Source organism: Anopheles ziemanni, chromosome 2, assembly GCF_943734765.1.
Source record: "Anopheles ziemanni chromosome 2, idAnoZiCoDA_A2_x.2, whole genome shotgun sequence".
Classification (NCBI taxonomy): domain Eukaryota; kingdom Metazoa; phylum Arthropoda; class Insecta; order Diptera; family Culicidae; genus Anopheles; species Anopheles ziemanni.
The window spans coordinates 55,352,315-55,365,686 of NC_080705.1; the positions used below are offsets into that span (position 1 = coordinate 55,352,315).

The window sequence follows — 13,372 nt, forward strand, 5'->3', positions numbered from 1 at the left end:
TTAGTGGTTGTAAATTTTAAAAACTTCGCAGTAGAATGTTTCTCAAAGAATGAATAACATTTATCTTAATTTTTTTGACTACACAAATTTACATAAATTATGATCAAAATTTAAAATCATTAGCTAGGAACGATTGGAAAATTTGCCAAACTAATAATATTCGTAAGACTTTCGATGAACATAAGACGTAATCGTGCAAATTAACCTTCTATTTTACGTTTATTCGAAAAAGCGTAGTCGATCAAATGAGAATATTTCAACCTGCACCATACAGCACAGGCTGTTTTGCTGTTAGAATCGTTATAAAGCGCCAGCAAGTGTAGCATAGTAAGTTTTCAACATTCGGAACTCGAAATTATCCTGGAAGACCTCAGCGAGCGAGGAGGATATACTTATTAGCAATTAAGATTTGGATAGTTCAATAGGTTCCGTACTTCGGTTCCGGAAATCTAGTCAACTACAGTACGCCCGAGATCAGGTGGAATTGACGTATGTCCCTTTGTTGCCAGTGTACTGAGAAGGGGCCGTACACTTGGAGCAGGAGTTCCTGGTTTTCTACTCATCGGGCACTGCAATATATTTATACGATTATGTACTTGTTTGGAAGCAAACATACTACTACCATTTCGTAATGTAGAGAGAAGGTGCAAGACTCTAGACTAGGACCAATATACACATTTTAATCCATTCCAGTTCTACTGCGTTTTCTTTCACTTTGGTTGCCCGAAATTTCAGAACAGTTCTTTTGCGGAATATCAACTGCAATTCATTCTTATTTTTCGGTAATACCTATCCTTTTGTAACGCCAAAATGCATACAATATACAGTGTGCGTGACGAATTCTTGCAGTAAATTTATGTTCTCATATTATGTATATCACATCTCCAATCATCATAGCAATTAATAAGTTATTGTGTAAGGTATCCGAAAAAAAATCAATTCAACGATATCGATAGCAATCGGTTAGCCATCGTTAAATTTATCTGAATATTATGTAGAATCACGTACGGATTTGTTTAATTTTGTCGAATATGATTTATTTATCAATCGTTTGCTTTAAGGTATACGATTGTTAAATCAAAACAATTTGACGAAAAGATAAAAAACTGTTTGTTAGAATGTAGTACTAGTTGTTTCAAAACAAAATGTGGTAATAATTTCTTTTCGTGCATTTTGCACCTTTTTGTTTCTACTCTACTGTCTTATTAAAAATGGTTAACTTTGTGTTGAAACAGTGGAACGTTTGCTGCAAAAATCAGATCAGATGGAAAACAAAAATACTGAGGCGATTTGCTTTAAAACTAGTTACACATTGGTTTATTGTTTTTAGCGCTTGAATTGCGTATAATATGATAATAGACGTTAATTCTTCCTTTACAGAACAATTTGATACACAAAAAATATTAATAATAGTCTCACCTAAAACCGTAATGTAATGTTTGTAATAATGTGAAGAAAAAAAACCGCGGAGTGCTCAGATGCGCTTTTAAAGCCGCTCCGGTTTCTAAAGCTTGCCGTGACCGTGTATTGTACCGCATCCATCATCGTTTCCCTTAACCCGCACATCCGCGAGCCGCAGTTAGTTGGTATAATTTACTTATGTAGGAATTTTATGCCTTCCGATCTGATCAACTTGACGACGATGTGATTTTGGGATTGTTTTGATTTGTTTAATGTTAGTGTGGTTAGAATAAGCTGGCTCTCTGCTAGTAATTGGGCTTTCTGCTAAAGTTTGTCTGGCAATTAATTGCTTAATTCTCTTTTTTTTCTCTCTCTCTCTCTCTCTCTCATTCTCTCGCAATCTATCTCTCTAGCTACATTCTAAGTATTCGCTTTCGCGTTCACGTTTTGCAAGTGGTTACAAGTAGTAAAGATAAAGGTAAGGTGCAGGCTCAACATTTCCCCGTGTCCCTTTCTCGCCGGGCGAGGAAAATTCACATTCAGATCACAAATTCAAATTTGCCGTAGGTTTCCATTCCCTTTCTGTGGGATAGTTTGTTGTTTTTTTGTTGCGCGGCCCGAACCCACTGGGATACGAAGGGTAAAACTGGGAGGAACTGGCTCTTGGTGCCGCTTCACGGACTTCGGTAAGTGTTGCGCCGGGCGTAGCTGGAAAATCGTACGTAATCGTTGATCTGCGTCAGCTGGTTCCAGTACTGATTGCTCCACAGCGAGTAAACCCGGTGGTAGAGGGCCGTCGCGTGCCCATCGGTTACTGGGCGTTGCCGTAAGGGTGCGGCGTGTGTGTGGTGGTAGGTTGCCGATCCACCGGCCGTTGGCCTGATGCTTTCGAGACGTGTGAATGTGGTGGTCGGTGAGCGGATTGGTTCCGCTTCTTCCGGTGCCACCGTCGGCGGTAGTAGTATGGGTGGCTGCACGATGCTAACGGTTGGCGGCAGGGAAATGGGGACCGGTGCAACCGTTGTGCCCATTGTCGAGGTCGATGGTCCAAGGATTCCTGCTGCGCCCGCGAGTCCGATGCTGCTGCTTATGATGAGCGGTGGCGTGGGAACGCTAGGGACGAACAGGTGCGGTGAGGCCGCTACCGAGACCGAGTTCGAGTTGACGACGATCTGCTCGAGGCTTCCTCCGACCGCACCCGCCATGAGCACGTCGTTGCCACCACCATCCACCGTCTCTTTGGGCGTGGATTTCGCCGACGTTACCGAGACCCGATCGACGTCGTCGAAAAAAGACGAGTTGGAGCCGTCGCTGTCGTACGAGGAGTAGGAACTGGCGTCCTCCATCATGTCGTCGTGGTGATGCGCCCGATCTACGATGATTGGGTCCGCCGCGATCGCAATGATTGGCAGTTGCTGATCCAGCTGATCAAGCATTTCCGGTGGCTCCGGCGTGGAGCCAACGTTCGAGCCGACAGTGTTTGAGTTGACCTCCAGTGAATCCTGCTGCTGGAAACGGATGCGTCGCTTGGGGATGTTCGCCTGGATGACGTCCTCGACCTCCTCTTCCTCCTCGAAAATCGAGCCCCGGTTCGAGCCACACGTGTTAGAGTTCAACTCGATCTCCTCTCCTTCGCCATCGTCCTGGCCACCAGCACCAACGCCACCGCCGCTTCCGACGCCACTGCCCCCTCCGCGAAGCCCAATCTCCCCACCGCAGATAGACCGATTACCACCGTGCAGCCGAGATGGATCGAGTGAAATCCCGCACGGGACCACATCCGGCACGGTGCCCTTCCGTGAAAGCCCCCGATCGCTGATCGTGTCGTCGTGCACCTCCAGACTGCAGCCATCGATCGAGTGCAACTGCACCGCGTGTTCCTGTTGCTCGACACTGAGCTCTTTTTGTTCCATAATTTTCGCAAAAAGCGCATCATTGTTCGCCTCGAACGGCGGACAGTCGGCACCGCCGTTCGACTCACTGTCCGAGCTGCTCGAGCTGTGCTCGAGGTCGGAACAGTCGACCGAACCGACCTGCCGGAAGCGTGGATCCGGTATTTGATTCAACCGCGACATGGATGCGTTAAAATCCGACCCAACCTCCACCTTCTCCGTGACGTTCGTGCTTAGCGAGGAGCTGCTTTCCAGGTCGGACTCGGTCTCGACACGTGTAGCCCGTACGATTGCCGTCCCATTCGGAGTAGTCCCGATGGCACCTTCGCCAGGGAGCGGATCCGGAACGGGTGTCGAGAGGCCACCCCGATCGCCGCATATGCTGGACACCATCAGAAGCATGTCGTCGAAATCGGACGACTTTGGCTTCAGACTGGTGCCGGCGATCTTCCCCGATGGACCAGGTTTGGGTGCGGACGAATCATCATCGTCGTCCGTTTCCTCGCCGTCATCATCATCATCATCATCATTGTCGTTGTCGTGTTCGGGGCGCTTCTTCCGGTTGCCGTTTAACGAATCGAGCCGTATTTTGCCGCCCTTCGGCTCATCGCCGTTCGTTTGCTGAGCCCGGTCGAGGCTAAGCTTTTCCATTGACACCGAAAGCCCATCCATGGACGTTCCATTTCCGTTCACCTCCACTCTTTCATTTGCTAGGCAACCGTTGGGATTTTCTTCCATTCCGACCTCGACTACCGTTTCCTCGTCCGAGGTAGACTTCTCAAGGCTATCATCAAGCTTCACACCCTCACCACCACCACTCGGGTCACCATTCGACTGCTTCTGCTCGCCCCCGGCCTGTGCCGTATCGTCGAGCATTTTCATCGCCTTCAGGAACAACTGATCGGCATCCTTGTCGCGTATCTCTTGCTCCATTCGCGACGCGAATAGCTTCTCGAACCGGTCACCGTACTTGTCAAACTGCCAGATATCCTCCAACGAACCGCGAGGAAACTTAAGCACAAACATCTCGTTTCCACCGATGTCGTGCAGTATGCGACGGAACCGTTCCATGTCCTTCACTCCCGACACGAGCGTTATGGCGATCCCACGCGTACCAAATCGGCCAGCGCGCCCGATCCGATGCAAGTAGGTGGCATTATCCCTCGGCACGTCCGCGTTGATCACCAGATTGACGTTCTCTACATCGATCCCCCTGGCGATCAGGTTGGTGGCGATGAGGACGCGCGACCGGAACGAGCGGAAATCGTCGATCGCTTTCAACCGTAACCGCTGCTCCATACCACCGTTGATCAGTTCCGTCGGCCAGCCGGCCTTCTTCAGGTAGGTGCAGTACGTTTCCGCCTTGGCGGTCGTGTTCGCAAACACCACACACTGTGTGAAGGTGATCTGACGAAAGATTTCGTTCAGTACGCCCACCTTCGCCAGCAGATCCTTGATGTTGTCCGGTTCGTCCGGTAGTTCGCGCACGAATTGCTTGATTCCAAACAGAAGCGGAACCTCTCGTTTTGGCGTGACACCAATGAACTTTTCATTCAAGTACCGAAGCAACTCCCGGTCACGGTCGTTGTAAAAAGTTGCACTACACACGATCGTCTGGCGCTTGTCGGGCAGGGCGGCAACGATTTTGTTGATGTCCCCACGCATACTCGCGTCCAGCAGGGTGTCCGCTTCGTCCATGACCAGCGTCCGGATGTACGAGGTGTTGAGCACGTTGCTCTTGATGAGATGCAGGATGCGCCCGGGCGTCCCGACGACGGCCGAGCAATTCTGTAGATTCTTCCGATCGACGCTGATCTCCATCCCGCCGATGAACGAGCGTGCCTTAAAGTTGGCCACCTCCGCCCCGATCCGATTGAGCACGGACTCGACCTGCACGGCGATTTCGCGTGTTGGCACAATCGTGAGAGACTGCGGGAAGCCCACCTCCGGATCGTGTGACTCGACGATCGTGATGGCAAAGACGAGTGTTTTTCCGGTGCCGGCTTTAGCTTGTACGAGTAGATCTAAAACGAACCAGAATCGAAGGAATAAGTGGAGAGAAACGAAGAAAGGGATTAAATCTTCCGAAACCAATGTCAAACCCACTGAATAGCCGACTTACCGAAATCGCATCGTGCCAGCGGAATGGCACGGGCCTGTATCGGTGAGGGATGGATAAAGTTGTTCCGCGCCAGCGCCTGCTTCACTGGGTCGGAAAGAGGCATTTGCTCGAAAAGTAGGCTGCTGTGCAAAGCGACGTCAGCGGTGCGCACTTTTTCATCACTCAAGTTGTGCGCCGCCATCATGCGACGATTTATTTGTCTGTTATCCTTTTTGGAAATCTGTTATTGTTCTTGTTGAGGCGCTGTGGCCAATACTGTTCTTTCGCAGGTGTACTCCGGAAAGTATCCGGAGACGGTTTCTTTCCTTTCCTTCGGCAGGCTTTTGTTTACTATTTTGGTGCAGCTTCGTCTCGATGAGCACCGTGCGGAGTGATCCCACAATGCCTGCAGAAAGTAAAGCGCAATAGGTGTTTCTTTGTTTGCACGTTTTACTTTCGATCGTATGTAATACGTTTCTTACGTTCCCGTTGTGTGGGAAGGACGACAAAGTCTCCTTTTCGTGATTTTTACTGCTTCCGCTCCCGAAAAACTGTATGTGCACTTTCTATATCAACAATACTAGTGTTGCTAGGTCGGAGCTGGATCGTATGTATCTATCCGACCCCTGCAGGGAGTCTGATCCCAATGTGAGAGTGATTAGCTCCATAGGGAAATGCGTTTTTAAAATGCATTACATCCGGAAGTGCATGGGGTTTGATTTTCACTGAAGCATGAATTAACTGGAAATTTCATCCGAGAGTGAAAGTGCTTGTATTCAAGCTGAAATCAATTTACAGGAATATCTGAGGGCGAAAAAGATTTGACAGTCTTCGGGATCCGGGTCTTCAATTCCCACCACTAGATGATTCAATTGACTGAATGCACTCGCACTGCTGATTCGGGGTCTAAAGTTTTGAACTTTTAGAACGACAGGGTTTTCATCGCCAGTCCTATTTTGAAATAACACAAAAAATAGAAAACCTGTGTTCCTGATTTGATGAAACTATGTTTTTACGAGGTGCCCTTGGCCGAAAGCATAAAAAAATCGGTTAGTGCTATATTTTATGTTTTCTAGTTTGTTTGACGTATCTTGAAAAGAAAAAAATAGATCACCGTTCCATTAATCCAATTAGCTGTCATTTGGTGGGTGCAAAATGGATCACTCCACACTACAGAGACCGAAAATAATGGGTCGATAGACTGGCAAATTGTTTTCCTTCCGAAGAATGCTGAATTAACTCGTTTGAAACATTCTTCGCACTGCCTTTCAGTAAAAGGGCAGCATTTCGGAAAAGATAAAAGGAAGATTAGCGACATAAAACGGTGGTTCCAGTGGTGTAGTGTTCTTCGCAAAAGCGCTGCGTGTTGTGCGTTGCGGGCAGTCTTAATTAATCGTTGATTCGTTCGTTGGTATCCTCCCACACACCACGACCGGACCAAACCCGATCCGTAGCTACCGTGTTGCAGCGCAAGAAGGTGTCGACGGCGGGAATGACCGTGCCGGTGGCGGACAGCAAACCGACACCAGCGTCTTATATGACCATGGTTGAACAAGTGGTGTCTTGCTGTCCAGCGAAGGGAACTGCGAAGTAAAACAAGGCAAAAAATATCCTTCAAACGATGCAGCGGTAGAAGCAGGGTGTGTGTGTCGGCGAAAGGGTTTGCAAAATTGCACCTACTCTGCTTACTTGCATCCTGGAGTATTTGGAATTTGTGGAGGCTGTTCGGAAGTGCAACCGTGATCCAACATTCATCCGAGATCGATGACTGCGTTAAAACACGGCGTTAGCGCATCCGCAGATCAAAAGGTAATACTGGTTTCGTGCCGGGAGGCAGACGATGGATCCGTTTTGGCCCCGCTCATAGTCACCCCCTCACCCATTCTGCGCTCCTTTCGTTTCGTTTGCCGTGAAAGAATACTTTCGCAAGTGTGTTTGCCAACCCGTGAGCATGGGTGAAATTTTGCAAATACCGTGACCCAAAAATAAACCGGCGAACATCGTCTTACCCTAATACTCCCCACCCATGCCTCCAACTCGCAGGCAGAACCCCCAAAGAAGCGAGCAATCAACATTACTCTCCGCGATATGCCGGGGTTACCTGCTCCGGCATCTACGCTACCGGGTATCGATCAATTCCAGTCTATGATTTATGGTTATTGACCGTACCGTGCGAAAATCACTACCGCGAAGGCAGGTTCTTTTTTAGTCCCTTTGCGCAATGATTCGCGGACGGAACAAGGTGGCTCAAGGGGGGACGTAAGTTATTGATGGTCCAGATTGGAATAAACATGATAAACGGCAACCGAATCGAAATGGTTGACGCATTACTGGCAGAACACGGTGGAGGACAACGTTTCTTGAGTCTAACTTGGATCGGCCTATAAAAAGTTGCGTACGGTTGTCTTGTGCCAGCTGTTGTTTGCCAATCTAATTATAATTCAAATAGGTATGATATTTTTTACTTGTTGGTTTAAGTTAAATAGCATTTAGAAGATACAACGGACTCAAGGTTAAAATTGTGGGCTTTCGTTTCACTTATTAATTTCGCCCTTTTTGAATATTTATTCCTCCCAAGATTTGGTTCAAAAGGAATAACTAAGTTCTATTCGAAAATGCTCCTCGTTCAAATTGAAATGAAATTTTATTCATACCAAATTTTCCAACAACTTTCACGGTTCCTTCAATAGGCCCTTCGGTATGATTGATTGGATATGGAGTTTTTTTAAATGATATTCCATGGCATAGCATATTCCAAGTCATGTTAACCTTCGTGATAAGATCATAATCTAGATCTGGACATGTCACAACAATGTTAGAATTATATACGTCTACGCAGTAAATAAGGATGTCGGATGTAGCAAACAATTTACATGGCCATCAAAACAATCAGCATTCGCACCGCTTTCCGTAGAGGCCACACCATCCCAACGTTTTACATGGGCCACATCTTTCAATAATACTATAATAAAAAAAAATTAATAATAATAAAAAAAATAATAATAATAGGTACATTTAGTTAAAGTTACTAAAAACTTGTAAAACCTGTTTCCTATTTTATACAAAGTAGTTACCATTCAAGTGGTTCAGATGGAACACCTCCTATGGAAAGTGTACATTACATGTTTCTATAGCACATGCAATATTGCTTTAAGGTTGACGCATATTATTATCATATGTGACTGCATTGAAATACAGTAGAAAGTTGATTATCTGGGGTTTTCGGGACCAGGTGGCCTACGGATAATCGAATTTTCATGCAAATAATCGTCACATATACGGTTAAGGTGCAAAATTTGGGTTGAGTAGGACATTTTACAGACAAAAATATGTGTGTTACCAACATTAATTAGTTGATAATTAAATAATTGGTTTCTAAGATTGTTGGAATTTGATAACAAACTCATTCGCAACTCAAAGCTGCTCTAAAAGCATTTTTTACCAATCTTGAATGCATTCAAAATTCAATACAGTTATAAAACTGTCAGTTTTGGATTCACGGATAATCCGTCCGGTGGATCGACTGTATGTTGAAATTAGGTTCTCCAGACAATTGTGAGCCTTTTGTTGTTTTTCCACTAATTTCGCAAATTTGTGTAGTAAGTTACGTTCTAAAATGTTTGCCTCTCGTTTACAGACAAGATTTTTCCTCGTAATTATGCGGCTGAATCTGAAGTTCTTACTGATAATTCTGTGCGTGACGGTCGCCCTGATAACCTTCGCACTATGGGCAAACTGTGGTGTTGGTCAAGGACTCGTCCCAAAGTGGCCCCAGCACCATGGAGACGGCGGTAAGAGATCAGGCTGATGTTTTAGGTTTATTGTGTGGATTTTCTTTCTAAAAATATGTCTCTTTTGGTGCGACTAACTACCTTCAGATAATCCCTTCGAGCAGACCGAAGAAATCGACTGCATCATCAACCAGGAGTACTCGATCGGTTGCCGAAAGGAGGGTGAGGAGGTGTACCTGCCCTTTTCCTTTCTGCAGAAGTACTTCGACGTGTATGGTTCGCTGAACGTGGTTGACGGTAGCCGGCGGTTCGACTGGACGCACAGCTATGGGAAGGTAAACTACCCGAAGGGTGCGTACGATCCGCGCGGCATCTTCATGTACTTCGAAAACTACAACGTGGAGATGCGCGATCGTGTCAAGTGTATCAGCGCGATCGATGGCGTCCCGATCTCGACGCAGTGGGAAAGCCAGGGTTACTTCTACGCCACGCAGATCGCGCAGTTTGGTCTGTCGCATTATAGCAAGAATCTGACCGAGCCGGAACCGCGCAGAAAAACGGTAGAGGACGGAGACCGAGAGCTAGCGGACTGGATTGTTCCGAAAGGAAGCACTCTCAATCGGACGCTTGACCGCGCGCGGCCATCGGCGGGCGGTGTGGTAAGCTTTTCCACCGGGAAATCCTTCGACACGGCCATCCTGCTCCCGATGGACCATGTGCTCGATTTGGTGCTGAGTGTGGATGTGCTGCTGCGGCCGAACTCGACACTGTGCGTCACACTGCAGAACCGGGAGACGCAGAAACTGTACCGGGTGTATTACATTCTGGTGGATTTCCTGATTGGTGTGCAGGATGAGAACATCTACTACGGTATTGGGTTGAACAGCACGGGCGTGTGGAAGCATCTGACGCGGGATCTGTTCGTCGACCTGCAGAAAGGTCTTCCGCAGTACGCCAGCACGGATAAACGGCGCAAGATGCGGCGTACCGAACTGAAGGTGATCGAAATATCACTTCTCGGAAATGGAAGCATCGACAATCTGACACTCTCGACGAGCGAACACATCGCCCACTTCTACGACGCGGCCGAGTGGCTCATCCGACATCAGGATCCGAGCACCGGCGGGTGGCCCATCCCGGTGCGGCGCAAACTTGGGTCCGGATTTGGCGAGCTGGCGCGCGGCTGGTACTCGGCGATGGCACAAGGGCACGCAATATCGCTGCTGGCCCGTGCTTACTATCATTCTAAGGGTGACAAGCGATATCTGCGTGCGGCCCTTGATGGCTTGAAGCTGTTCCGCATCCCGTCCTATCAGGGCGGAGTGCTAGCGACGTTTCTTGGGAAGTACGCGTGGTACGAGGAATATCCGACGACACCGCATTCGTTCGTGTTGAACGGCTTCATTTACTCGCTGTTGGGCCTGTACGACCTCAACTCGACTGCGCCGGCCAACCAATCGAACGAAGCGGCCGTACTGTTCGAACAGGGAATGACGAGTCTCAAGAAGATGTTGCTGTTGTACGATACTGGTTCAGGGACGAGCTACGATCTGCGGCATTTCACTCTCGGTAAGCTAAAACAATCATTAAAATGTAGTATTACTTTCGTTCTCTTATTACAAAACAAAAAATATTGCTTTTATCGAAACGATGAATTGAATTGCAGCAAGGCAAGGATGGTACATCTAAATGTTTTCGTTCGCCGTATTTTATTGTTTGCATTTCACGTTACTGGGTCGGTGTGTTGTTTTTTAGGTCTTATAAAAGTTTAGGTATTATTAATAGATTGATTAAAAAAAATGCGGCCGACAACTTAAAGCTTGAATATTTTTGTTTTTAAATTTTATTAATTTGAGCTATCTTTTTATATATGAATTCATTTTCCAACAAATTGCTATTCGATTCAACGCTACTTATAAGAATAATGATTCGTGAATCATACTGTCCGTGTATGAAACATATGTCTTTTATCCGAAGCCAGAATGCTCTGTTTTAATGCATATATGTTAAATTGTTTATTTGCTATTTTTAGGAATTGCCCCGAACCTGGCCCGGTGGGACTATCACGCGACACACGTCAATCAACTGCTCCTGCTTGCAACAATCGACTCGGATCCGTTGATTTCACAAACAGCGGAACGTTGGAAAAACTATATGGTTGGCAAACGTGCGCCTCACAATTGAACGATGCTTACCACGCCGTTGGAATCGTTTTCGCTCAGAAGATAACTAGAACACGGGGGCTTGAGGCAGTTACCAGCAAGCAAGAATTTCCGTTTGGTCCATTTCCAACCGGTTGCTCCTTAACCTGTAATCTTCTCCACTTCCATTTTGAATGCCTTACTCAAAAACAGAAAAAAAAACAAATTTACTGAAAGTAAGTTAGGTCACAAGAAAACTTTAACTCACGCTCAGCTGGCCCACGGGTCTGACGGGTCGGTTAGAAAATGCTGCCCACTTTCTACAACTACTCTCATCAATCTGCGCCCCGGGAGACGAACGCAAAATATCATCTTTCTGCAGACTTTGGCCACTACCTTGTGCGTGATATAATCGGTACCTTTAGTGTGTAGAACAGAAACGCAAGTTGTTTCCCTTTTGCTGGCAAGAACAACCTGTAGGGCCAATACGGAAGAGCGAGAGAGAAAGTGTAGGTGATCACTCAAGGATCACTGGTGCACACACAAGTACCCGGTGAAGATCCCGGGTTTTGTACATTCATCAGCAAGTTTGTTAGATGCTTTCACCACCCTTTTTGTATGATATACCATGTGCCACGCACAACTCCTACCATTCGGCTGGGAGCCACGCACCCACGAAACAATAATCAAGTATAATAGTACCACAGGGATGTATGGGGGGCTGTGTAAGTGTGTGGATGTGGTGGGTGGTAACAATGAAAAGGGGGATGAAAGGAGAAACAGGTTGTATAGAAAAAAACAAACGAAAATCAATCCAAATATCAGTGTAGCGTAATCTTTAGTGGCAAACATTATAGAGAAGAATTTAGTCCAAGTTCGCTGTGTTTGCATACAACAATCCTTGCCATTGTGTCGTTGCTTGCCTACTTACTCGCTTGAAGTTATTGGTTTACGACGAATACGAGATTATATTTTAATTACAAATTGTTTACTCCTTTGTATAAAGTTAATGGATAAGTTTTCTTTACATTATTATAACATCACCTAGCTCCGTGAATGGTATCGATCTTTTGTTCTGTTGTAATTGAATTTAACGTAGTATGTGTCAAGTGTTCAATTCATTACGACTTGTACTTTTGCGAAGCACTGTCAAAAAACAATGCAAAAAACGAAATATTTAGAGAGCTTATATTGGATACAATATTGAATACTACTTTGGAGCACATAAAAGAACACAAAACACAAACTTACTGACTCCAGAGATATGGAAGACGGCACAAACTAAGATAATAAGCGGGACCCCGGAAATAGGGGTTGCTAGGGTAGCTCTTTTTTATTCAACATTCGCTTCGGAAATGTGTATTTAGTTTTTGTTTTCCATAAATTAGCTATTTTCCCATCACTATGGTATGATATGAACGGGAAAGCAAGCTCTAGGTTAAGTTCTTTCCAAATGTACCTAACAGTTGTTTGCCTTAGGTTTAGTTATGCCTTTCTCAGCGGCGATTTGGTTTGTAAATGGATTTAAGAAAATCCCGTTCTTTGTAAAGGCACAACGGTTGTACATTTTGAATTAGGTTGTTATCCAAAACTGTTTTTATTTATTGGTATAAAATACGCTTCAATTAAGCTTGCTGCATAATTGGATATATGAAGAATTTCAGTGTGAGATTTGTGTTTTATGACGGTATTCCGACGGGTTTGAAAGCTACTGAAAAGCAAAGCGTCCAAAACCGATCGTTGCATTTTTGTAGCCGTTTCACTATCCTGTTACTAGAGTTCCTCCAAATAGTGTGTAGCCATACCTTGTAGTACGATTTATTACTAAACAATGATATATGCAGGAAATGTACACACCACAGCTGAACACTTTTTTCCATATCCTAAATATCATACGAGTCATAGTAAAATGCGCTGACACCTTACAATGGGTAGTTTTATACTAGTTACATACAAAATCTATAAGACTGCATCCTTCTGACCAGAGGGTGGTAAAGTGTGTTTATTTATGATTTTCGTTTTGATTGACGTTAAACACACGTTTGGACATTTCTAGAAGTAACCAAATTATGATTCTCCAATACGTAAACATGTTGTGTATAGTTT

At 45.7% G+C, this 13,372-nt stretch overlaps 2 protein-coding genes across 2 annotated transcripts; one reads left to right on the forward strand and one right to left on the reverse strand.

Annotated features, from left to right (window-relative positions):
* Positions 1-1,308: 1,308 nt before the first annotated feature.
* LOC131281758 (uncharacterized) lies at positions 1,309-5,931 on the reverse strand. Its single transcript, XM_058311108.1, has 3 exons — positions 5,877-5,931; positions 5,416-5,800; positions 1,309-5,317 (listed from the first exon to the last, which is right to left on the reverse strand). Exons 2-3 carry the CDS (start codon positions 5,597-5,599, stop codon positions 2,076-2,078), a joined length of 3,426 nt encoding a protein of 1,141 aa, XP_058167091.1. The 5' UTR covers positions 5,600-5,800; positions 5,877-5,931; the 3' UTR covers positions 1,309-2,075.
* Positions 5,932-6,831: 900 nt separating this feature from the next.
* On the forward strand, positions 6,832-11,997 carry LOC131287514 (D-glucuronyl C5-epimerase B). The gene is made up of 4 exons (XM_058316577.1): positions 6,832-7,203; positions 9,032-9,197; positions 9,273-10,694; positions 11,158-11,997. Exons 1-4 carry the CDS (start codon positions 7,159-7,161, stop codon positions 11,307-11,309), a joined length of 1,785 nt encoding a protein of 594 aa, XP_058172560.1. The 5' UTR covers positions 6,832-7,158; the 3' UTR covers positions 11,310-11,997.
* Positions 11,998-13,372: the final 1,375 nt, after the last annotated feature.

Coding starts and splice junctions, on each gene's coding strand:
- LOC131281758 (XM_058311108.1), bottom strand. CDS start 5,599: ATGATGGCGGCGCACAACTTGAGTGATGAAAAAGTGCGCACCGCTGAC. Junction 5,318..5,415: donor GCTGGCACGATGCGATTTCG/GTAAGTCGGCTA, acceptor GGTTCGTTTTAG/ATCTACTCGTACAAGCTAAA.
- LOC131287514 (XM_058316577.1), top strand. CDS start 7,159: ATGACTGCGTTAAAACACGGCGTTAGCGCATCCGCAGATCAAAAG. Junction 7,204..9,031: donor GCGCATCCGCAGATCAAAAG/GTAATACTGGTT, acceptor TCTCGTTTACAG/ACAAGATTTTTCCTCGTAAT. Junction 9,198..9,272: donor AGACGGCGGTAAGAGATCAG/GCTGATGTTTTA, acceptor AACTACCTTCAG/ATAATCCCTTCGAGCAGACC.